General features: G+C 38.6%; 1 protein-coding gene across 2 annotated transcripts in view; it reads right to left on the bottom strand.

The window, feature by feature from the left end:
• Positions 1 to 777: 777 nt before the first annotated feature.
• Positions 778 to 27,017, bottom strand: part of slc15a4 (solute carrier family 15 member 4) — a 60,020-nt gene continuing 33,780 nt past the window's right edge. The window contains exons 8-10 of one of the 2 annotated variants that reach the window (XR_013800379.1): positions 21,926 to 22,084; positions 1,770 to 2,906; positions 778 to 1,543 (exon numbers count right to left, since the gene is read on the bottom strand). Coding sequence is in view for 1 of the 2 variants with exons in the window: in XM_079636636.1 (XP_079492762.1) it covers positions 2,755 to 2,906; positions 21,926 to 22,084 (311 nt within the window). In the remaining variant the exon portion in view is untranslated. Of the gene's footprint in view, positions 2,907 to 21,925; positions 22,085 to 27,017 lie in introns of both variants that reach the window. The other variant, XM_079636636.1, reaches the window with a different exon arrangement.

Genomic DNA, 27,017 nt, shown 5'->3' with positions numbered 1-27,017 from the left:
TGTCCCCACACACACACACACACACACACACACACACACCAGCACAGCAGCAGAAGGTCAGGTCAGATTTGTTCATGCCCTGCTGATGACACTGTCTCTTGACCTCTTACCTTCTGGTACATGCACAATACTCACATTTACAATATCCCACAGAGCAGCTTTATGGTTCACAGGCATGTGCACACATAAGAACATAATATCTATGAGGTCAATGTCTCAGATCAAATGTGAAACGCACTGAAATGTACTGTGTGGATGTAAACACACAGGTCAAACATGCTAATGTCACTGTCTCTCTCTCTTGGTTGCCAATGCCATAGGCAATCCAGTTGAGACATCTTTCTCTCTTACAAGACAAGAGGGGTCATATTTAGGAACACTGACCTTACAGAGTCACATGAAGCATCCATCATTGATATACTGTGCTTAAACCTTCATAGACACATTTACACATTTTAATAGAGCACAACACTGTAAATAACATGGAGGCGGGAGACATATATAGGCTGTGTCAACAGTCTGACTCAGAGTGAGAGGAAGAAGAAGAGCGGTGGAGTTCAAACAGCTCGCTGGCGGTCACAGTCTTAAGGAAACGACTCGTCATTCTGGATATGCTTGGGTGAAGAAGAGTGATGATGTTCTGATTTCACGCTCGTCAGACAAATGCAATTGAACGCGAGAGATCACATGGTTTGCATACGAGCTTGGAAAATGAAAGCTGTAATAAATGGGCACCTCGTTTTCAAACGGCTCTCTCACAGACACATACACACACACTAGAGGTCAGATGCATTTTATTGAACAACAACAACAACAACAGAAAGAAAGAAAATGTTATTTTAAACAAAAGCACGGAGAAGAAAAAAAATCACAATTTCACTGCACAAACTCAACATGTGTTTTAGAAAACTTTGCATTGTATGATCTTAGACTCTTTGGGGAAAACAGAATCATTTTACATATTTAAAAAGCTTTAAAACAGTATTTATTCATGCCCAGTCAAAATGAATGATGCCCTTTTCTCCTACCAAGGTTTTTTTTTTTTTTTTTTTTTTTACAAATTGATGTCAAGATTCAAACCGCTCTACTGTTAATACTGTCTGTCAAACACATTTAAGAGGATGTTGATCACTCTTGTTTTGAACTACCTAATGTAAAAGTGTAAGGATGAGATAAAAAAAAATTGCTTCAGTCATGTGGAGCAACTTTTGTCATTGAAGGCACGAGGTGTAACTGCTGAAAAAGTGCAACTCAAACTTCAGGAACTAGGCCTACCTGTTTGTGAAAACGCATAAGAAGCACCAGCATAGAAGCACAATGGGAGTGTTGTATTTTGTAGCTTATGGATATTTTCTATGGATATAGCGAAGACAGCAGACTTAGTTTAGTTGGCAAAAACTGCAGCAATAAGGGATGTCGTTGCAAAATGTGCATATAGAATGACATCAAGCAAGACTCCCTCTACACAGCATGATGATATTATGACTTTGAGGTATACAAGCAGGTATCATACGCCTGCATGTAAAATTCATGATTCTAAATCCTCAATTATAAATGTGATTTTTGCTTGAGATTAGTGCAAAGTGATTTCACAACATAACCTCATTTTGACGACAATCTGAGCTTGAGGTTTGTTGTTCATCAATGCAATCTTAAAAAGTTCATGAATCATTACAAACAAGATGCAGGAGTTTCCAACGGAAACACTATCCGTGTGCACTTGCAGAGATGTTCTTGCTGTAAAGGTGCATGCGTCATGATATCAGCACTCTTTGTGCAAATTCATAATTTCTCAGATAATATCATAACCATTATGAAGAGCGATGACGTGTCTGGCTTTACAACTTGATTAAGTTAACAAGCTAATGATGATTAAAAACTAATGCCTGATAATCTAAAAGTAAGAAACGCTTGTAATGCCACAGGTTTAGTACCAAAGTTACACATGTACCGTAATCAAATTGTTAAGGACACAATTATGCATTTGATTATAAAAAATAAAAAATGTATTTTGCAATGCAACTTTTATCAACTAATTCACACTGGATGTTCAGACAATAACTATATGGGTTCCTTGTGATTCATTGGCTACACATTTGATACTGTAGGAAAGCCAACCACTTTTGCTGTACTGTATGTATTAATCATTTTAAATGAATAAAGTGACCAAAGATACACCATACAGTGCAAATGGTGCCTAAAATTACTTTTACTTTTTTTTTTTAAGTACCACAGAAAGATACCATTTTTAATAAATTTGAACAGGAATACAGTCTTAACTTTTTGAGCATAAACCACGAAAAATAAAAGGTTCAATAAATATTCAGTTCAAACTGGCAACCCATCGTAAACAATTTAAACCCACCTTCAATTTATAAATGAATTCAGTAATATCGTTGACCGTCAAAACAACACAAATCCCAAATTGTGAATAAGTGTTGTTCAAACGACACACTACAACAAACAAGCATTTCATAATCCAGTTCGCCGATGGAGTGACAAATCCTCATTTTCAACCATTTCATACACAATATTTGAGTTAATTATTGCGCAAGTTTTGTTTTCTTTCAAATTGTCTCGAGTGTTTAAAGGTGGCAACAGAATGGCCAGTTCTAGGAAACTCAGGGGGATTCAAGTTGAGTCAAACATTTTAAATCCTACCTCATTTTCCAAATACTAAGAGGCGTAAAGTTTGTCACATGGTTGGTGGTTGAGGTATGGTGAAGGTGAGAGTTTGGCGGATGATGAAGGGGGTCATGAGTTGCCCAGAGACTGCCTGTGGTTCCCTGCTCTGGGCTTCTGTTTGTCATACTTCACAGACACGATGAGGAAGACCAGGAGTGTGACTCCCTGGATGGCGGCCAGGAGGAAGAAGTAGTAATTCAGTGTGCACCCGTTGATGTTACCTATAGAGAGAAGAAAAGGTGAGAAAAAAGGATGTGTAAAAAAAACAACTCACTTTGATGTGAATTTCACAATACCAAAATGTCAGTAGTCTAACAAGCACAGACACTCTTTGGAGTGAGGGATCTCTCTACCTCTGTACACCGGTTGAAACGATCAATGATTCTCATTTGATCAATAAAGCATTGAGTCTCTTTTTTTTTTATAAAATAACAAACAAAACAACAAAAAGGCAAATCAAGGCAAGATCTTTTATTATTTATTTTCAGTATGATTTCTAATGATGATAATTGCAATAAATAAATAACAGTTCATGTCAGGCAGAAACCTCCAAAAATGCTGCTTTTCAGGAAATGGAAAAAAGTTGATATTGTAAGCTTTATTCATGGTCAGACACTTACATGTGTCATTGTATCATCAACATTTGACTAAAATCAATCAAGCTCAAATGGAGTTACAAGGTTTTTGACCAGAGAGTGTTTTGTCCGTCGTAGGAACACCGCGTCTGAGGCAGTTCTTCGCATTACGTTTTCATCATCTTACAGGTTATAAAGTTTACTGTAGCTACTGTATGTGGACACTCAGTCTATTTCAGTCATTTGGCCAAAATCACATGGTATTAAAAGATTAAGTGCTTTGCACAAGCTTTTTTAAGACAGTATTGGCATAACTCGAAGACGAATACAAGACTGAGACATTGCGCTCGTCAAATACATAAAACATTAGCCTTTATATACATAGTGTTACTTGAGTACAGAAAATGCTGTACTTGTTCAAAGAACCAGTCCTTTATTTACCATTGCATTGCAAACAAGCAGAGACGGTCCAAAATGTGTGCGGCACTTCATTCACAATAACGTTTGGTGGAGTTATGAGGTTTTACAGAGCGTTTGTACAAGCTCTTTTTATTACTTTTTATTGGTTAGATTTTTGCAAAACCCACACAAAGACATAAAGGGTGACCAAAAGTTATGATTCATGAAAAAGAAAAAGAAAATCTACCGACAGTGACAATATACTGTTTCCTTAATTTTGGACCCTTTGTTAATTTTTATCAGTTACTTTTCTATTAGTTACAAACACTTTTCCTTAAAAAAACAAACAAAAACATTATCATAAACAGAATTAATGATAATTAATTTACGGCCCTAATTACTCTCTCTAAAACGTATTGCTTAATTTATTAGTAGCCTACTAATTACTTTCTAAATATCAAGCTCGGCCAGTTCAACAATACAAGGATAGACATGAAACTGCTCTTTTTAATTATTTCAAATAAACAATATGAAACTGCATACATTATTCTTGAACTATATTTACAGCGAGAAAGTTATATAATTTTTTTTTTTTACCATTAGACATTTTGATGTTAAATCCACTTTTGTTTTAGTCTATACAGTATTAATGCATTTAAATCAGAAGTAACTAATTCAATTACTTTTTAAATTACTTCCCTTACTTTTTCAAAGTAATCAAAATAGCAGTACCGGTAATTAATTACTTAGTAATGCATTACACCCATTACTTATAAAGTATATCGTAATGTATTGTTATCATCTAAAATAAAGAATATTGCATTTGTTTTGATCAACTGATACTACTTAACATCCTTCCTTAGCTCACTTGATCAGAGGAGAGATTTCTGATCAATTATAAAGGCATGAGTACAGGTAGATGAAGAGAAACTGAACATCTGTGACATGCTGCATTCATATGTCAAAAGAAAGCAAAAAGCATATGTTTTTTGCTTGTTGGATCCCCGAAAGCAACAGAGCGAACAGGCAATCTGCTCCCTTCATACTACCCTACGGCGGCAAAGAGCTTTAACTGATAGCATGTCGGCCCGCACTGCTTGCAAGCATCCATTGCAACCTGCAAACCCATCTGACTCTGGTTTATTCAAGCAAAACCTAAACAAGCATTCCTTCTCCATCCAATCTCTCCTTCATTTCCCCTCTCTATATAATGCTTGAGAGCAGACAGGGGGTTTACATCAATACTTACAGGGGAACCGTAAACAAAAAGCCACATCTTCACAGGATGAAGGAAGAGCCTATAATTCACCATCTTGGGAGCTTAAGCGAAGCACACTCGCTCGGATTCGGCTGGAATTACAGACTCTGAGCCCTCGGCCCTAAACTAACTCTCCTGTTGTTTAAGCCTCTGACTGCTCAGGGCCATTATAGTCCTGGATGATGACTGTGCGCAGTATTAAATTCAACCCTCTACTTATGCTAAATTCTGTACACAAACACGCAAAATCGGGTCACAACTGTTTCCTGTATTAGGAATCATAAGTCTGAGCCTCTCTCTCTCTCTCTCTCATGCTCTCTGAGCTGATGAAAAAGCTGCTTAACACTTCAGATCTGTTCAGAAGAGGTGGTCAAACCTCCAGGGTTAAGGACCATCAAAGAGAAACTGTTAATAAGTAGTTCTGCGAAGGGGCTGTCAACTCTCAGGGGTGTTGCAGAGCGGCCAAAGCAGGGTTAGCATTACCTATATTACAATGACTAAAAACGTATATCCGTAAGAATGCATTACCATTTAAATAGATGTATTCACATGCACACATCTTGCAGCTGAAATAGGGTCATTCATTAGAACAAGGTATTACACTTTACAGAGGATCCTACTTTAGTTTGAAGATGTCATTGGATGCAAACAAGATAAAGCATCTTTCCGTAGCAACCAACTGAAGGAAAGAGAGATGAAAAAGGTCAGCTGACCCTTGAGGAACATCGTGAGCAACTCCATTAGATATAATTATCCACGGCCTCGAAGAATATTACTGGCAGGAGATAAGAACTGCTTGAGATGAGGCACTTCAAGATATGAAAACACTGATTCATAACAGTATGGAGATGCAATGCATTGCTATTCTAAACATGTGCGAATGAAGATGCCGAAGACATTTGATTAATCATCAAGTATAGAGGAAGGGTTGAAAGTTTTCAGATGCTCTCAGAGATCCCGTCCCTTCAACTCAAGGAAGTTTGTGAGTAGTGTAACCATATGGTAGGTGTCTATCCTGCACCCTTGCCATAGAGCAGTGCTTCTCAAACCTGTTCTGGGGACGCCCCACCACAGCACATTATGCATTCTTCCTCAATGAACACACTCAATTCAAAGCTTGTAATCTCTACTAATTAGCTGATGAGTTGAATGTGTTAAATGAGGTAGACATCCAAAATGTGCAGGTTTGGGGCATAGGGCTCTATCTTGCACACAGCACAAATGACTTTGTACACCGATATATGTATCATTCCTATTTAGCACCCGATGCACATGCAGACTTTTCCCTCCACAGACGCACGTCGGTAAATTAGGGAAAGAGGAGGCGTGTTCCGGCGCAAACGTTCCCTGGTGCTATTTTGCAGTTTGAGAAAACAATTCCACCATGGACCAGGAAAAACCTAGTCTAAAGTCAGTGCCGCGTTAGTCAGATGCTATTTTAAGGGCGCATGCTTGGCCGTAATGTAACGTGTGCACAACACGCACACACTTTTCTTCTCTCATCTACACAGACGCAGCAGTTCATATTTTTGCAAATCATATATAATTACAAGGAAAAATATTACCACACGAGGGAGATCATTGTGGTGTCCATGAAGATGTGAAAAAATAAGCATAAATCTAGCTTACACGTTTACCCAAATTATTCAGGCTAATTGTAGTAATGACGGATCAAACCTGTTTGATCAATAGTGGCAAGACACATCGGTATATTAAGGACACTTGACAAAGTGGGTTGTCCGTCAAGGCTGACAACAACATTCTGAAGACTTCGAAATCACCTTTACCATCATGTAAGTTGTGTGCGGCTGGAAAATCCGCTGTTATAATAGCAATCCGCCATGGAACAAGCGCGCCTGCTCTTAAAGGGAGTGTAAGATGACGCTCTGATTTGTTTATTGCACAGTACGCCCAAACCACACCTATGAATAATGTAGCTACTTCAGACCAACCCATTGTAGATCCGCCCACAAAGTTACTTGCATTTCCCTTTTTATACTTACGTTTCAGATCGTTAAAATAGGGCCCATAGAGTTTCCTGTCAGCTGTTCAAAGATTCACTAGGGTGGTCATTTCGATCACTTTGCAAATATCTAAACTACTTTACATCACTACTAAATTGGAAAAGTGCAGAATTTGGGACCCAGTCTTGGATAGTGTGAAGTCTTGTTTGAGAGCGCCAGTTGTAGCACAGAAGTAGAAGGCCTAACTATCAGAGCCATGGCCTTGCCATGAGTTTACTGCAGATGTTCACACAGGTTAGGATCCAACCAGACCCTATCCCATTCCTGTCTCAATCCCCTTCCTCTTCACTGTCTCAATCCAATAAAAGTGTCAAGCCATGTTATGGCTACAACAACCTCTTGATCAATTTATGTGCTGCTTTAATATACTCCGTAACAGCAGGAACTCCCCAATGACAACAAGTGTTACAAGCAGGTTGACAATTTGACTGAGAGAGCAATAGAGCTCGGGATCTTACTGCCCTCAAGCAAGGGGAAACAAATGCCCCTGTCTGTGAAAAACGCTGCATTTACAATACCCACATGCCAGAGAACAGCTAAGAGCAAACCAACAATCAATACCCTCGAATGGTCCCCATTCACACCAGAGGCAACCCCAACTCATGGAAATAAGAAGAGTAAAATATTGATTGCTATAGACCTTATTCCCAGCAGCGCCATCTTTGATTTTCAACGGGAATGAAAGCGTGATAGACATGTATCTCTTCAGGGAGTTGTACTGTTAATTAATGTGTTTTTGGATTGCTCTGCTGACAAAACACAGCAAAAACATCTTTCCAAGGAATTTCAGTAGACGAAAAACTCCAAAAAACATGAGCTGTGGAAAAGTAGAAATGATCTCTAGGAGCTTTATACAGGTTTTATTTTTTTACAGCGGATGCCATAGAAATCACGGTAAGTGTCCCTCACAGCCTCGCTTTCAAACCTGTCATGCCGCTGCTCTGAATAAGGTCTATTGTGATATTTTGAGTGAACCCCCCACTCCATCCACAGTGCTGTGCGTTGGCGGGTGACGCGCCTGTTCTTCCTATGCTTCTGGGAGATGACATGATTTAACAGCAGCGCTTGGCAGAATGTGGAGGTGCCGGTCGCCTCCCTGAAAGACAAGGCCGTAAAGAATACTCAGTCAAAGGACAGAGTGGGAGATATATCATGGCGACACACTCGGGGGGAGATTGCTAGCACTTCCCACAGGAAAGTGGCAGCTGTCTCAGATTTGGTGGCGTTTGGGTGGTAATGGAAAAATAAACATTACTGGAGCACAACTGCATGTTCCTGACATGAATCCCAAACACGAAAAGCAATGAGCAAAGGAAGGATCAGAGAAAGTTGGCGGATACAAAATGTTGTAGATCTTGCCCTAAGAAGAAACAGTTAAACACTGATGAAACTCATCCAGTCAATCTTCATAAAACTCAATCTTGCACGTTCTTCTGCATGCAAAAATAAATAAATATATGTGTATATATATATATATATATATATATATATATATATATATATAGTACCGTGCAAAAGTCTTAGCTTTGTTAGTATTTTCACCCCAAAAAAATGTTTTTAAGCCAGTTATTTATATATTTTTCTGTAGTGTATCAATAGGAAATAATAATAATACCTTTAATTTATAGGTGGACTAACACCCAAGGACTCCATACAGCATAAAAGCAAGTCAGTAAAATACAAAGCTATGCAAAAACACAGACATACAGATCAAACAATCAAGTCACTAAAAGCTATTCTAAACATAATACATTTTAATCTGAGCTTTAAAAAAAGAAAAGAGAATGCAATGGTAAAGGATTCCAAAATGTTGGCGCTGAACAGCTAAAAGCCCTACCACCGAATAAACTCAACTTGAAATTTGGAACTGTCAATAATTATGCAAAGATGATGTCAAAGAACATGAAGTAGTATACAATTGAAGAATATCTTGAAGATAGAGAGGAGCCAAATTATGAAGAGCTTTGTTGGTGAGCAGTAAAAAAAAAATATAATGGATATGATAGCAAACAGGAAGCCAATGTAAATGGAAGAGTTATTTGTTCAGACGTTTGTGAGTGGGTAAAAATCTTAACAGCTGTATCAGTTATTAGTTAATAAAAGAATACATTTTAGGTACAATACTACATTAATCCCATATTTCCATTTATTTTATTGTCTGTTGACTTATTTTAGAATAATAGTTTGAGTGGGCATATCCAAAACTTGGACTGGTAGTCATGAATTTTCCATTTTCCATGCTGTAGCCCCAACTCAGTTGTATAATTTTCTCTCCAGCGTTAAGGTCTACATGCCCTCATTTCACGTTACATTGCACATTCAGTCTTATATGGCAGCTACACCAAGATAACAGCAGGCACCTGGAAGTCTCACTCTATGAGGGCCGGCAACTGTATTTGTCTTGCTGCGGGCCCTCTGCAGTCCATCATGTAACGGTTTTATTAACCTTTCCTTGGCATGTCATCCCGTATGACTTGCATGATCCTCTTTGTGTTCGTTTAACAAATATTGATATTTATCATGTGTGCTTCAAAAGGGTATACCTGTCACATGTGAGGGCTTATCAGGGGTAATTGGTGAAGCAGGAGAATTAAAGATGGAGGAGTAAAGGGGGATGTAAGGGAATGAATCTGGCCAACACAACACTAAGACTGTGGCACCAGGAACCAGTCTTTCAAATTAATCAACTGAAACCTTGTATCCATTTTAAAAGAGTGGAGAAAGCAGGGAGAGCAGAGGAGGAGTCAAAGTAAGAGAGAGGCAGATGCACAATAAAGGAATAGGAAAGAAAAGAAAGGAGAGCAGATATGTAAACCGTGGAAACCACATGCTTTATATGTGCAATCTTACTCCGATTATGCTTAACTATCAGATGTCATGAGAAAATATGTTTTATCAGTGAGTAAACCCAACTGCCACACATTTTCATTCTGCACAGAAACAAATTTGACGGACCTAAAAAACACGATGACTGCTTCCAAACAGGTATTTCCAACACTCCTGTTTTAGCCTTTGAGTATTATTCCCATTCATTTTTTTCCTATAGAGATTTTTAAAAAGTCGTTGTTAAGGAGTTATGAGCCATGAACCAAATCAACCAGCTACGAGGTGATTCGCAACATTAAAAACTTTGATTTGAAGTAAAAAAGTATTTGAAAATCCTACTAAAAGACAAAAGACTGTGTACCTAGCTTTAAAGAGGGAAAGAACTACAATCCCATCATGAAGCATTCGAATGACATAATTGAAAATAAGAATTGGAAATGGATGGAGAAATATAAAACTACTGATTTAAAGACATTGATTATATTTTTGTAAACTACACACACACGTTTCACTATATTAGTGGAGACATAGACTTCCATTGATTCAACCAACCCCTACCCCTATACCTACTGTACCCATCACAAAAACATGTGCAAAACACTAGATAAAATATAGACCAATAAAATGTCCTCACTAGTAATAATATTTCACAATTCAAGGACACTTGGCCCTCACAAGAATAACCAAACCTGTACAAAAATACACTCAAGTACATATATGTGTGTGTGTGTGTGTGTGTGTGTGTGTGTGTGTGTGTGTGTGTGTGTGTGTGTGTGTGTGTGTGTGTGTGTGTGTGTTTGTGTGTTTGTGTGTGTGTGTTCCAACATTTGCAGTGCTTCATGTGTGGGAGAGGGCGAGGATTAAACAATTATTTTGGCCCAATTTGTGATTCTGTAATTGGAGGAAATTTCTAGTGATGTAGAAAATAATTGTGTTAAACATAATTATTTTAAAGTAATCTGAAATAATGCAGCCTGATGGCTTCGACAAAGACACATACAATCGATTAACAACCTCATAGAACAAAAAATTACCCACCTCAGCCTAAATCCATACTTTAACAATCCATTTCCACTAATTTGTACCTCAATGCTCCGTTTCTCTCTTAGACACGGGAAAAAGCTCTCCCACTCAAAACACTATTACTTCTCATTGCCCAACACAGATTGGCCAGCACACACAGACAGACGTGCGCTGCACTTGAGCTGAGAGTTCAGGAAGTGTTTGCCGTGCTTCCTCGCTCCTGCTGAATAATGCATACTGCAGAAGTAAAACAATGTGCTCAGCAAGGCAGCCATAAGCTTCGAGGAGGAAGTGTCTGCTGATCAATAAAACTCTCCAAACACATTGCTACACAGCAGACTGAGGGGACAGATATTGGTTTAATTAACGTAGAGGCAAGGTTAGAGACGAAAGGAAGAAAGAAAGGAAATAAAGAGTCATTAGAAGAGAAATTGTGATTTTTAACTTTTAGACGTTTTAGTTTTAGAAACTTTTAGTGGGTTTTAAGAACAGCTCACCCTACAATATACATTGATTCTGTCATCACTCTCCCTTATTTTATTCTAAACTCAAACTGCATATCTTACTTTCTTATGAGGAAAACAAAAGGAGATTTTCCCATACAATGTAGCTGAATGGTGACCATGCTCGTACAACTCAGATCATAAATCAAAGGATATTGTACACAGCAAACACACTGGAAGTACAGTGACGGAAGTGCCTAGTTAGTTTTGTTGTGATTTGTCTCAATTAATTTCTCAATGCGTTTGCTGACCACACACTCCTCATTAGAGACACAACAGGCTGCCAAACACTTGCAGAGTTTCCAATTACGTCCACAAAAGACAAAACAAGAGCGGCCCATAAAAGACATTAACTGGCCCCATAACTGCTTGGCAGCCTGAGAGAGAGAAATGTAGAGATTGAAAAAGTGAAGCTTGATTTATTTATGTGGAATTATGGAAGGAGACACTGGAGAAAAAAAGGACAACAAGATCCTATTTACTTTACATTTTCAGTTTCAATTGATTGGCTGTTTTGTATGCAAAACCTATTCAATGCATCACTTTTGTTACATTGAAAAAAACTACTAGTAGAATTGCAATAGGATCATTTACTCATTCAATTGAAGTCTCTTATTCTCACAAATGAAAGATTTGACCAAAAATACACTAAAACAATAATATTGTAAAATATTATTACAATGAAATTCAATGGGGTCCATCAACTGTTTGGTTACCGACATTCCTCAAAATATCTTCTTATGTGTTCAGCAGAAGAAAGAAATTCATATAGGTTTGAAATAACTTGAGGGTGAGTAAATGATGGCAGAATTTTCATTTTGAAGCGAACTAATCCTTTAAGTCCATCTCTTTGATAAGTATGTGTCTCTGACGAGAACAGATTACGCAGAGACAGACTGAGGTCAGAGCAAACGTCATTGCTTTTGACACACGGAAACACGTCCTAACTAATAAGCATGATACTCACATCACAACATCCCTTTCCCCTCTTGGCTCTATCTGTGTGTGTCAGTCCCAACAACAATATTTCAGTGCTACTCGTCCCGATGCCTTGACGGCTTTTCTACAGGAGATTACACGAGTCAGCACACAGAGTTCAATGCCATTTGTCAGAGTCTGCAAACACGGAGATGTTCATATTTTATGGCTCTCTTGTCTCTGGGGGGATCTCTGGGAGAAATGAATAAACGGTACCTGCATTATGCAAACAAACAAAATGGATTTGTCATACAACAAGTCAAATGGTAACATGAATACTAGAATATAAGCAAAGTTGCATCATATTGATCAAAAGCGTCAGCAAGTTTTCGGTTTCAAATAAATACTGTTATTCATCAAAGAATATAAACAAATATTTTATGCAGCACAACTGTTCTCAATAATACTGTAATTATAATAAATATTTTTGCCAATTTGCATACGGCGACAGATGTCAAAAGAAAATTTGTCTGTTTTTTAGTCATTTTAAATCTACATTTTACTGTATTTTTGATTAAATAAACTCGCCTTGGTAAGACTTCAAAAGACTTCTTTCAAAAACAAAAAAAATCCTACCAACCCCAAACTTTTGAACGGTAGTGTATATATTAACTGACTCGAGGCCAGGGTACAGAATAAAGCTGACACAAACTTGTTTCACTATCATCTCCTTGTTCTCACTCATACTCCTATGTACGCACTCCTTTGAAAGACACCTTTCTTTCCTTTTGTCATATTCAGCGAACACACCTTCTCCTTCCCTGAGACTCTTGGCCTCGATTAAAACATTGACATTTCTGAAAGTGGCAGATACAGATTCAAGACCAGGAAGAGAGGGTCATGTCTGAGAGCCCTGTGGTTCTTTGCATGTTTTTAAGCTGACCTGAGATCAGACAGACTCGCACGTCTGGGAGCTTCCTGGGTGTCCAGAGAAAAGATTTGAAAGAATTCATTTTACCGTGAGGCAAAGCTGTGCCTGGTGACACCTGCAGTCCTGCAGATAAAATAAAGGATGAGGGGAAAATGTCTTTGAAAATACTTATCAAAGCCTGCATCATAGGTTGGAAAAAAGTAATAAAACTTCTGGGAAATGAAGCAAAAGTTTTGCAATAAAAGTTTGTTGAAATGGCCACATCTACAACATGACATCTCATTCAGAAGTTACTTCTTCACTACATTTCTGTTCAAATTACACGCTACGAGAATGAAGCCCATCGTTATTTTGATTTTAAAAAAAACACACACACACACACACACACACACACACACACACACACACACACACACACACACACACACACACACACACACACACACACACACACACTTGCATTAATAAGAAAGTAGATTTTAAAAAAAATAAAGAAAAGGAAAATTAATAGTGTTGTAGTGTTTGCCTTTGCAAAGCTTGGGGCTATTTGGGAATAGTGATAGATTTGAACATTTAGGAACAAAGAGAGCAAAAAGAAAAATCATAATTGCGTGATATAAACAACATTCAAAAGACAACTGAAAACTCCTCTCTTCCATGGGCACTTAACATAAAAAAATATACATATATTATTTCCTTTTCCTTCAATCATTCCTTGTCTGGCTTATGCTACTCTGAGCAATGCCTGAACTTTGTATTTTTGAGCACTTCTTGCGTTGTTTTTGCCTCTTCACGATGACTCGCTTGCTTTAGTCCTCAGTTGTAAGTCGCTATGGATAAAAGCGTCTGCTAAATGACTAAATGTAAATGTAGTGCTAATACATTATGTATACATTACATGAACTGTATATGTGAATATTATGTAGATCTGTAGCTTACATCAAATTCATGCTTTAAGTAGACTAACAGGTTTTATCAGTCCAGTCTATCCACTTAATAGCTTGCAACCATAACGTCCGAGTTCAGTGCTGGTATTCTGTAAAAATGTCTCTTTTTTTACATTCGATTCTGACATCCTAAGGATGTTTTTTTCTCTTATTCCGTGGATCTCACCCGGTTTCCTCCACTTAACTGTGACGTCTGCTCCCAAATGGTCTATAAGTAACTTGATTTTACATTTCTGAAGAAAAAGAAAATGAGTAGCGTTTGCCTATGTAAAACTTAGGACTATTTGGGAAGAGACAGATTTGGAAAATTAAGGAATATTTTAACAAAAAAAAACAAAAAGGATTAATAAGGAACTAGATTTTTACGTGAACAAAACTAGGCGTAATCAAAATGAATAATGGTTTACATCAATGGCTAGTTTACTAATTGATCTGTAGGAAGCCCTATATTGCTATGCTAGTTTCAGATTCACTTGACCCCAATCAGATTAGGTTTTTCTCAGGGAATTTTACAGAAGGAGAACAACAGACAGAACGGAAGGGTCTTGAGATGCTTTTTTAAAAAGTTATTTAAACTTTTTCAACACATTTTAAAAACATGTGCGAGACACTCAAAGAAAGCAGCACAAGTTGTGAGGCATGAAAAATGCATGAATTAAAAAATAAAACATCTCCAAAAGAGTCTCATCGTGCAAACTGTCTAACAGCTTGAACTGTGTCAGCATGGTATGCAAAGTATATACCAACACTACAAAAAAAAAGGGGGGGGGGGGGGGGGAAGAAAAGACATACTGATGAAAGAAAGTGGAGTGCCTTTCCTTTACCATGCCAAATGCAGCAAAAGATAAGCATGGATGTACGATGAGCTGCAGATTTACACCTGCTAGCCTATGGGGACCATGGAAGCTCTCTGGTGATCAGTGCGATAAAAGATCCAGTAACGCTGTGTGAGCGGTAGCCAATAGCCCTGTGGGCCGACTGCCTCCACTTTTACAAAGGTTATCATCAAGTGTTGTAGGATTTTAAGTAAGAGAGCATGCCGAACTTACCCTCGCATGCAACCTGAGAGGTAGGTTTGATCTGTTAAATGGTATTCTGGGAAGAAGCTCAAATTTGTGAAAATAAGTGCAAGAGAGTGTTACAGAGCTGAATGCTGGGTAATCTGGCCCTGCAGCTAGTGATTAATACCTGGGCGTCCGATCCCATAAAAGTTGGAGTCTGTATATGCATCCACAGGCGCGCCACAGGCTTGGATGGCGTCTGTGTGTACATACTTTGAAAGTTCTCTACTCAACGCTGCATAATTCCCTCTCTCTCTTCATTTCCTGCAGAGTCCAACACCACAGGAAACAGGGAGAGAGAACAGTAATGGAGTAACCAGCAGAGATAAAGAATAACATTATGCTGCTGGCCAAAAATAAAAAAAACAACAACATGAAACCCGGACCGATCTTTTCCTGTTGTTCAGACACAAAGTCATCTTGGGCATCTAATTCAGATTTCACAAGTGTGTGATAGTCTGCAGGTGTCTTTTCTTCTCCTGTTTGGGGAAGAGAGAGCATAGAAAGAATTTGACTATGTTGGAGTCTAACAGCTAACACATGCTGTCTAGACGAGGTGACTATCGAACTTTTAACGCTGCTCTTAACTGGGTTATTGATGTTCTAAACACCACTTTTGACCCTGGGTAGAGAAACATTTTACACTTGTAATTATAAGGGGGGCTAGTACAGATGTTTTACCCGGGGTTATGAAACCCTGCTCCAGTGTTAGTCCCAGAGCAGTGTTAGCACCGATTTTGCTGTGTTAACACCATATTGCAGTGGTAAACATGTAACGTTTGAAACAATATGATGGTGCAAGAATGTTTTGGCTAGATACTTTAGCAACAGACACCCAATCGCGTACCTCATATTTCACATACTTTGGACAATCAACACAGCGTGTTGTATAAACAGTAATATCAGCTTTTTGACTGGAGGGAGCAGCTCTGGTGGAGAACAGTGACTGGATCTTAAATCTTTAGATAACACAAAGCTCATATCTCAGTCGCTTTAAGTTACCAAATATGAAACCACACACGAAAACCCGCAACACGCGATAGACACGTGTTGTGCAGCGCAGAGCGTCTCTCTCGTAATGTATGGCGTGACACTCAGACAACGGGCCCTATTTTAACGATCTAAGCACATGGTCTAAAGCGCGCGGTGCAAGTGGGCGTAACGTGCAAAAAAACAATCAGTGTAATTTCCCATTCCCTTTAAAAGCCAGTTGAATAATTCACTATTTACATGACAGAATTTGAAAGCGGAAAGACTAAACGCGTCTCCAGAGCACAAACGGATCTGCTCGTGCGCAAGGTTAAAAGGCGGATTCCACCATATCTTTATGTACACAATATTAATCTTTCACATTGTAATCCTTTTATTTTTTATATTTGGCAATTGTTTGTGTGCTATTGCTGTTGCTGTGTGTGTGTAATAAGCAGAGTGTACGCACATTGTGGACCCGCCTATAGGAGCATATTACTAAAGCGCTCTTTACATAACAAAAAAAAAATTGTGCCATTGACCAACTGAAACCTGGTCTAAAGTCAATGGTGCAATTTTTTTTTGCTATGTAAAGAGCGCTTTAGTAATTAGGGATGGCGAAAACTAAAAAAATTCTTGACTGACCACCGAGCCTCATTAGCCGGTTGAAACCGGTTAACCGATTAGTTTAAAATATGCTACGCTATTTGAAATAACAGCCATTTCGAGCCACGCCTGCAATTTCACAACTCTGTCGCATCTCTCCGCTGCTCTACCTCCCGCTCACACACACACCCACACACACGGCGCCGGCGCCGCCCTTCCACTCACGTAACTTTTTTAAAATCCCCAACAGCGTGAAACATGAGTCCCGCAAACGTGGTGCCGAGGAGCTTGTATGTAATCGCCGGACAAATGGCTCCTTAGTTTCGAAATGGTTTGGGTACAAGGTGATCGCGTTGAAAATAAAGGCGTTTGTCTAGCGTTAGAAGCTCATTTGAAACATTGCCGCGGCTCATTTCAGAAAATGACAGCTCCGAACCGAAGAGACGCCGCTTTAGTTTGAGGTAGTGCTAACAATAATAAAGAAAGATGATGATCATCATCACTTATCTGTTACCACTGAAATGTATTTGTAATGTACTTTCATATTTAAGCGCTGTATCACACAAGTTGCAACTTACGTTACATCTGTTTCATTCTGTTTGGTGAAATGGTCCCACACACACTACTCTTCTTTGCACGCTTCCTCCTGTCGTCTGCGCTGGCTCTACCCTCGAGTGTGTTAGCCTGTAGCCTTTACTTTCTGCAAACCTTGTGAGCGCGCGAACCCAAACGCGGTGACCTCGCGCCGAATGTTTTTATTGGTTTATTAAGTAGCCTACAAACGGGCGAGTTATGAAAGATTGAGTGAGAGGGATTTGTTCACTTCACACAAAAAGATATTGGAATGAGATGCTAACTGTAGTAGCGTTTAGTCCACTGTCTATAATAGACTAATTTAGAGATCACTTTTTTTTTTTTTACCGACTGCCGAAAACTTTGATTGGTTAGCGTTGATCCGGTCAACCATCGGTCAAACGGTCATCGGTTAACATCCCTATAAGTAATATGCTCCTATAGGCGGGTCCACAATGTGCGTACACTCTGCTTATTACACACACACAGCAACAGCAATAGCACACAAACAATTGCCAAATATTAAAAATAAAAGGATTACAATGTGAAAGATTAATATTGCAGTCTATTTCAGTTGCCTCAAAATAGCAATGCACAACAGTGCGCCTGAACACACCTCGTTTGGGGTGGCTATATTATATAACACGCCCATGAACGCACAAATGGGCGCAAATGCATTTGCTATTTAAACAACGTGACGCAGGACGTGAAAATGATAACTGCGTTGGGCTGAAACTAGCAAAAGACACTTGCAAAAAACCCTGGCGCCACATTGTGCCGGGTGTATAATAGGGCCCAACTAGTTTTCCAGTATTGTTCATTTGTATTGTTACAATGTGGTTGTGAGTCCTGAAAATTCGCAGGTATGAGTTCAGTCATTGAATTGGGTTGTCACTACCGTAAATAACTGAACTGTGTGCGAATGTAACCGTATTAAGGAATCAAATACAGGACTGACAACCATATTCTGCTGCTGTAAGAATGTGGCCATTAGGTGCATTCACGGTATGTCGTAACTACCAGAGAACGTAACACTCGTAGAACTCGTGATTACAACTTGTACAGTGGGGATTTTCTGAGAGCTCCAACTTGCCATAGAAATGCATTAATTCCCAGTCCAGAGTAGAACGTGACGTTCTACTCTGGACTGGGAATTAATGCATTTCTATGTGTTGTCATCTCGAAATGACGGTAATTATCAAATGGCATGAATGCAGCATTTTTTCATATTATAGCATGTGGCACTCATCTGGACATTGAAGGTTTGAGTCTGACTGTTCTTTCACAGTCAATTCTGTTCCTAACACTTCTCATCGTTTCCCCTCCTATCACTAAATGTTGCATGAAAGCAAAAGAAAAAATAGCAATGTGTCATATAATTCATATTAAGGCCCACTCTAATATCCCAGTGATGCTTGCCAAACAAAAAGAGCAAAGAGGGACAGATTTGAAGTACAGGCACTCTCACTGCTGCCATTAGCAGAAATGCCTCACACCTGTCTGGGTGTGCTGTATTAATGGGCGCGGAAGTAGTTTGTGGGTAAATTGTTCATTTGCCTCAGATGCACAGAATGGGTTGGAGTACATCTGGACCATTGAACTGTCATTGCGATGGAAATCACATGCATCTACTGTCTCCTTTGTGCCGTTCATCGCCCTCGCTCTGACAGATTTACAAACCGATTCTGGTGTAAGCCTGACATGACCATCAATTAGCATGCACATTCATAATACCAGACCTGGCACTCAGGTATGGCTTACGTTCTCCACTTCAAGAGTTTACTTTACTCAAATGTGCCAAGACAACAAAAAACTGCATGTAACATAATGCGACATTTATGAGTGACAGACTATTCAGCGGAAAATGTAGGACAGGACATTTAGTTGGATGCTGAGAAGTGGGTGGTTCACCTTTCAGAGGTACTATAATATTACATTTTGATGAAAGATTAGGCATTTTTTTTAATACAAAATAACAACATGTATTGACAATTAATGCACAGCAAGACTAGGGACAATAATAATGAAAAAAACATTGGTCCATTTTGATTTTATTAAGGAAGTAAAATAAATGTTTTTGAAACAAAAAAAGCTTGTTGAATTGCAGTACTTGAAAAATATGCATTGCATTAATGCATTGCCGCGATATAAAGTTAAGGAAACTAAACAACCAAGAGAAATATGTGTCTACAACCTCAGGTTTAATGTTAGATCTGTACATCAGCATCGGGGAATAACATTATAATCTCGTTAACGGTAGAGAAAGCTGCTTACGTGTTAAAAGGTAACCGTGAAGATGTAAACACGTCTTTATCAGTCTTTCCATATGTATACTGGCCCTGATAATCATCACAAATAGGTACTTACCACTTGCTCCATTTCTGTAAATCCATTTTTATTAATGAATTACTGTCTCAACCCATTGTTCTAATAGTCTTCGTCAACAGCCGCTTGCACCTTCTGCTGGTGAGGTCGACTAACAGCAGATGGAGATTATGAATCGGCAATCTACTTATATCCCTGCAGTTCCCGGATGTCAAATGTTGAATTTTCGGTTGAATTTGAACCCCTAAATTTGTGGAAGCGAATGTGTAAAGTGAAATAAAATGGACCGAAAATTGCCTGTTGAATATTATAGATTGTATTTTTAAACAGAATTAACATTTTGGAAGTGAAATCTGAAAGGTGAATATGAATTATTGAATTTTTTATAATAAAAATCTGAAATATTCACAGCTAAAATATATAACCATGTTGAATTTCAGCCCATAAAAATGCAAGCCCTAAAAATACAATGCATTAAAATGCAAGCACGGTTAATGCAATGCTTTTTTAATTTTTTTTTATTAGTGCATTTCAACAAGCTTTTTAATTTTTTTGTTTCAAAAACATTTGGCATTATTTTACTTGCATATTTAATCTCCATGCATAATAAGTTTCAGTATCTAAACCCAATTTGAAGATGGAAACTAATTCAATACAGAGAAATCTTGAAGTAGCATTACAGCAGGCTAAGCAATATTTTCAGTTAATAATGTATATGTCACTTTAAATATCAGAATAACCGCTGTGTGAACTAGTTTATGACCGCTTTCTAAACAGATGGAAGCAGAAATAAATGTTAAAAAAATCTGTATGCTGATACTCTGTATCTGATTCTTCATAATATGCATCATCAATCATTCAAAAAACCAACAAAATACTAATCTTTTTTGGGGGGCAGGATACACAAATAAACAAATACACACACACATAAACAGTGGGCAAATGGGAAATCACCTCTTGGGTTCAGCTGACTACTAATGACTAGCTGAAGCCTTGGTACGTGGACACGCACTCATAAAACACACATCATCCATCAAGCGCATGTGCTCACCTCGTCACTTCATCTCTGACACAACCGTGAGCTGAAAGGTACGACCTCTTTTCCCCTTGGCATAATTACAATAAATCGCATTTACACAGAATGCTGATCAGGGACCATCTTTCATCATTGATTTCATTCATCAAGATGGAACATAAAAGTCATTGATTTTCAGGATATTTTACATCAATCAGCTTACAAATGATAATTGCATAAAAGTTTCTTAAAAATTCAAGCTGTTGAAATAGGATTTAAAGGGATAGTACACCCAAAAAGGAAGATTAGCCCATGATTAAAAAAGGCCTTCTGAAGTGAAGCGATGCATTTGTGTAAGAAAAATATCCATATTTAAACCTATATCGACTAAGATAACTACCATAGCTTAGAAAAATATATTTTTCTTACGCTTCACTTCAGAAGGCCTTTATTAACCCCCTGAGCAGCGTGTAGCACTTTAATCATAAATAGATGCACTTTGACTTCCAAAGACCATTATGGTAAATGGTAAATGGACTGCATTTATATAGCGCTTTAACAGACCCAAGGCCACCAAAGCGCTTTACATGTTGCCTCACATTCACCCATTCATTCACTCATTCATACACCGATGGCAGTGTCAGCCATACAAGGCGCCATCCAGTTCGTCGGGAGCAGCTGGGGTCAGGTGTCTTGCTCATGGACACCTTGACACTTGGTCACGAGGATAGAACCACCAACCTTTCGGTTTGTAGACAACCTACATGAACCACTGAGCCACTGCCGCCACGCATTATAAAGCTTGGAAGAGCCAGGACATTTTTTTATATAACTCCGATTGTATTCATCTGAAAGAAGAATGTAATATACACCTAGGATGGCTTCAGGGTGAATCAGCAAGGGCTAATTTTCATTTTTGAGTGAACTATCCCTTTAATATTGAGTTCAGTTGAGTTTATACTGAGCTAAATATATGTTCTGTACCCTCGGACCCTTTCACAGACCTTTACATTTTCATTAAGTCATAATTAAGTATGCTTATCAAGCCCTTTTCCTCACAGGTCCCCACTGTAGCTAATTTTAGGTTTTACGATCATTATAAGAACATAAGGGGTCCCCTCAATGCAGGCAAAGCCTAAACCACACACACTCTTATTTATATTCATGCACACACTTATTCCAACAGACACACTTATCAAAAGCTAGGCAAGCTACATCTGTTTTATCCCAGACCTTATGCAGTGCTTTTCACATATCTTGTTCTACATTCTAACACACAAGTCTTACCAAAGTCTTTAGTCGAGGACATCCAGCCGATGGCATTGAGAGAGACGATAGCGAGAAGTCCAGATCCCACGAAGGAGCCGATGCCAGAGAAGAAGAAGAACAGGCCCATTATAGCGCTCTGCATGGAGCGCGGGGCTGCGGAGTAGGCGAACTCCAGACCTACAAACACAAGAAGATGCAGAAACCAATGATGAAAGTCTGAAGTTTGCTTCGAATGCATGATCAGAACCTCAAAAGTATCCATGGCAATCTACGTGTCCACATACACAGAAAAAAACAGTCTTGTGGAAAAGATCATGGTCGAAAAATGACGTGCAACAGCGGTTTCATTTGTTACAGGCTCGCTGCATGTAGATACAAGTGCTCAGAGACAAAGACACATGGGAATTCACTAAGAACGGATTGCACTAAAAGCACTGTTTATTCTCATACACTCTATACTGTTGTACCAACTTGCAGCCAAAGAGTTCTGACTTTTGTGAATAAGACGTGATCTTAATGAGACTTGTGCATAGAAATGAGGAGTGTTTGCATTGAAAGAGGCTGGAATATATGTGCATGTTCACTTATAGTTCATTTATTTTTTATTTTTAAGTAGGAAAAAAAGATATATTAACATTATCATGTCCATCACCATGCTAAAAATCTTCAGAGAGTTGAGAATATATATATATTAGTGCTGTAATCGATTAAAAAATGCTATAATTAATCATGATTAATCGCACATAACATTAAAGTTTTTAATATTTATTTATGTTGTAATACTTTCACATTTAATCTCCAAAATAATGTGGAAATAACAAAGACAGTATATTTTAAATATTTGTTTAATGGCATCTTTTTACTATGAATGAAGGCCAGTATCACTGATACCAATACTGATGTCTCCATTACAGGCATTTCATAACAATCTTCATAAGACCATTGCAAGAAATGTCACGTTTAGCTGTGTCTTTATGTATCAGGGTTCAACACAAAGGTTTTTTTTTCCAGGCAGGACAGTAAAATAAAGTTCTTGTTTTCGTTGTTTTTTAAAACCCCTGTAACCTTGTAAAGTGTGCTGATTTTCAGGTAGGTCTAACAAAGTTGATAAAGTTATCAAACACTTTGCAGTCTTCACTGCATACATTTTTAATTACATATAGATGAATCCTTATCAAAGCTACATACGTTATTCAGTCAAGAGAAGGGAGTGATTTTCTCTTTGTCTTTTGCTCTTTGATTAACATTAATAACAGACAGCAGTAGGTTTGTTAGACTGCTGTCACTTGAAGACCTGACACATCCTATTTTCTCACAAATCTTTGCGTTCATTTAACACTTTTAAGATTGTGCTTATGAGTATACTCGACAAAACAGGAATTTTGGCATAATTTTGTGTGTTTTTGTCCGTACGAGCGTGAACGAGAACTCAATGGGGTGCTGCCGTGCTGTCTAAAGCGGCATTCTGTGTGAGAGTTTCGGGTGTTTGTTCACAGAGAGCCGCTCCACAGACAGCATGCCAGTGAAGATTTTAGTTATTTGTTTGTGTCTCGTCACGTTTGAATGGTGTAATAGCGTTTGAATAAATAATAGTGGGATCATACTGTGGAAAAAAACAATTGCATGCATTAACGCGTTCATTTTGTCAGCACTGATATATGATACATACTGTACATAAAAACACATACATATGCCAACTCTCTGAAGATTGTTTAGCATGGTAATAGATATGACAATGTTAATGTGTTTGGTCTTGGCAGCTGCTGCTGACATCGCTGCTGCTATTGATTATTGCTGTTGTTGTAGATTACTGCAGATACTTCTGCTGCAGAGCAGGAACTTGATGCTGTCAGTGTCAATACATTCCCAGATACGCTGCTGTGAAAATGTAAAGCATAATGCTTCTGCACAAATGGCATATAAAAAAATATGACCATAGCAGATCTATAAAGGTGGAGCTGGGGAAGGGGGAGTGTTTCAGAGGAAATCTGAAAACGCGCTGCAAACTGCAATGGTAAACGCTACTCCGCTATTTAAATGTTGATCAGAAAGCTCATTGGCTGCAGATGCTCATTCTGTCTATAGACATTTAAATAGACATTTTTTTTATTTCATGTTTATTTTATCCATGTTTAAAATGTAGTTAAAATATAAGAAAAAAAAATATGTTTTAAATGCAATATTTACACTGGATAAAGAAAGGCACACTGTGAATTTGTTTTGTTTTTTTAAAGAACTCATTTAAAAAAAATGCACCTTTTAATTGTTATATTACCTCTCTATTACCTAATAAAACCTTTTATTTCTATATTTTTTTTATTTTATATATAAATTAGTTTTACATGTCTATTTTAAAATAGTTTTTACATGCATCTATTTATTTGTCAGTTTATTTATTTACATTTGAATTCATTATTTGATCATTTATTCCTGCATTCGATTTTAAAATGGCATCCCTATATTGCTAACATCCACTATCTACAAACATTGGGATTAAATTGCTAAAACAGTGTGTGTCCTGATACATCTGTAGCAGAATGACTCAGAAACACCTACTCAACTGCCAAAATCAGCACACATCCATAAATATTTACAGAAAGACACCGAGAAAAAAAAGAGAGAGGTAAAAAAGAAAAGCAGTATAGTGGTGGAAAGAAAAGATGAAGTAGTTCAGGAAAGTCAGGGGATGTAGAAAGGACACAGGAGAAGAGAAAGAGAAGATCAAATCTCTTTTTAACCCTGAGTGGTGGCTGCCTGCTGGCTGACATTGATAATTTCATGGCGCCTCAAACTTGTCATTTTTAAAATTATGGCTTGTGGGCACAACTGTCAGACTCGTTTACTGAGCCTGGTTAGGCCATGAATCTTCTCTGATAGATGGACAGATAGTAAGAGAGAGAGAGAGCACAGGGGTAAAACAGCTAAAAAGAAAAGGGAGGGATTCCACAAAACGGAGCAAAAGAGATCATCTAATCCCATCCCACAATCCCACGCTCTCGCTGCTCTGAAACAAATGCACATTAGGAGGCATGGAGGCAGGAGGGGCAGAAAGAGAAAAAAGTGAAAGAGAGGGAGATGAAGGAATGCGGCGGCTCTATTACAGTGTTTATAGCTGTCTGCAGGCATGGTTGACCTTTTCTAAGTGCTGTTTGTGCCATGGAGGCTGTCTGACGACAGCAATCAGATGTTTGAGAAGCCCTGGGCTCAAGAAACACTTAAAACAACAGTAACTGTTCAAAATCAATCAAGACTACGAACATGTTATGAGCTTCTTCTTTTTTCTAAAATGGGTTGATTTACAGTACATTATTGAGTTACATACTAAAATGAGCGGGAATCAATTTGAACATGACTCGCGAAAACGATACGTAATGCATTGACTTCTATGGAGTAACAAATACCACTGGCCTCACCTGCTGTTAAATGTTATTGAAAGAAGTCTGTTATGCTCACCAAGGGCCAGATTTACTAAACGGAAAATTTGCGTAAATCCGCAATCCCATAAAAGTACTGATGGGAGGGGAAAGTTATGTATACACAGTATACACACACTGATGAGCCAAAACATTATGACCAGTCACAGGTGAAGCAAATATGGATGATAATCCCCTAAGGCCACATATTAAGATCTGGGTAAATTAGATGGTAAGCAAACAATCAGTTCTTAATGGGCAGAAATAAAGATTGGAGCAAATTTGGCAAGTGGCAAAGTGACTGGGTATGAGTATCTCTGAAACGGCAAGACATGGTTCCTCCCGGACAGCAGTGGTGAGAATTTACCAACAGTTGTCTGAGGAGAGACAAACCACAAACCGGTGCCAGGGTGTTGGGCGTGGGACAGCGATAAGTTGGTGGAGGGAACGTGATTTTCTGAGGAATGTTCTGCAGGGAAACCCTGAGTCCAGGCATTCGTGTGGATGTAAATTTGACACGTGCCACCTACCCATTGTTGCAGACCAGCAGACACCCCTTTATGACAACAGTGTTCCCTGGTGGAACTGTTCTTTTTCATATTGCACCCTGCCACACTGCACACATTGTTAAGAAATGGTTTGAGGAACATGATGAAGAGTTCAAGGTGTTGCTCTGGACTCCAAATTCCTTAAATTCAATCCACTTAAGCATCTGTGGGATGTGCTGGACCAGCAAATTCGATTCACAGTGGCTCCACCTCACATCCTACAGGACTTGAAGGAACTGCTGCTAACATCTTTAAATGTTTCCTCTTTGTTTGTTTTCTCTATTTTTATTTTTCCCTGCATACATTGTAACTTTCTTGGTACTTACCAACCTTACTATACTGCCTTTCCATGATGCAAGGATCTCCTCAACCACCGCCAATGTGCAGCATCTTTTCCCCAGCGTATTGGTGGAGAGGAGAGTGGAGAGTGATGAAGCCAATCAGTTTATATGGGGATGATTAGGAGGCCATGATGGCAGAGACCAATGGGCAAATTTGGCCAGGATGCTGGGGTTACACCCCTACTCTTTTTCAAAGGACATCCTAGGATTTTTAATGACCACAAAGAGTCAGGGCCTCATTTTTAAGTCTTATCAGAAGGACTGTGCTTGTTACAGTATAGTGTCCTCATCACTGTGGGGCATTAGGACCCACACAGACCACAGGGTGAGCGCCCCGTGCTGATCGCCCTAACACCTCTTCCAGCAGCAACCTGGGTTTCCAAGGAGGTCTCCGATCCAGGTACTGACCAGAGTCAACGCTGCTCAGCTTCAGTGGGCAACTAGTCTTGGGCTACAAGGTTATATGGCTGCTGGTCTAAAGAATAAATGAGCCCTACTGGAAAAGTTTTGCTTTGGTCAAGTAGCAGAGGGAATGTCCCTTACGAGCAGAAAAAAAGGTAATCCATAAGGTGCCTCAATGTCGTGAGCATGGCAACTAGAGTCTAATGACACGACCATCCACAATATCACGCAAGAAGAAGAAGGAAAAATATATAAAACCTGACCTTTTCTAACTTCAAAGCTGAATTATTCAAAAAAGAAAAGAAGTTTAACTTGAAATATTCTGGTTTTATTTCACCCCTTGCAGAGTCAGGCAGTAGGCAATTTTTCTTTCTTGGAAAGAACATTAGCCTTTAACATTTTTCGG

The sequence above is a fragment of the Phoxinus phoxinus genome, assembly GCF_949152265.1.
Source record: "Phoxinus phoxinus genome assembly, chromosome: 15".
Lineage (NCBI taxonomy): Eukaryota > Metazoa > Chordata > Actinopteri > Cypriniformes > Leuciscidae > Phoxinus > Phoxinus phoxinus.
Note: the sequence above shows the minus strand (reverse complement) of the source record. Positions and strands in the feature narration are given on the sequence as shown.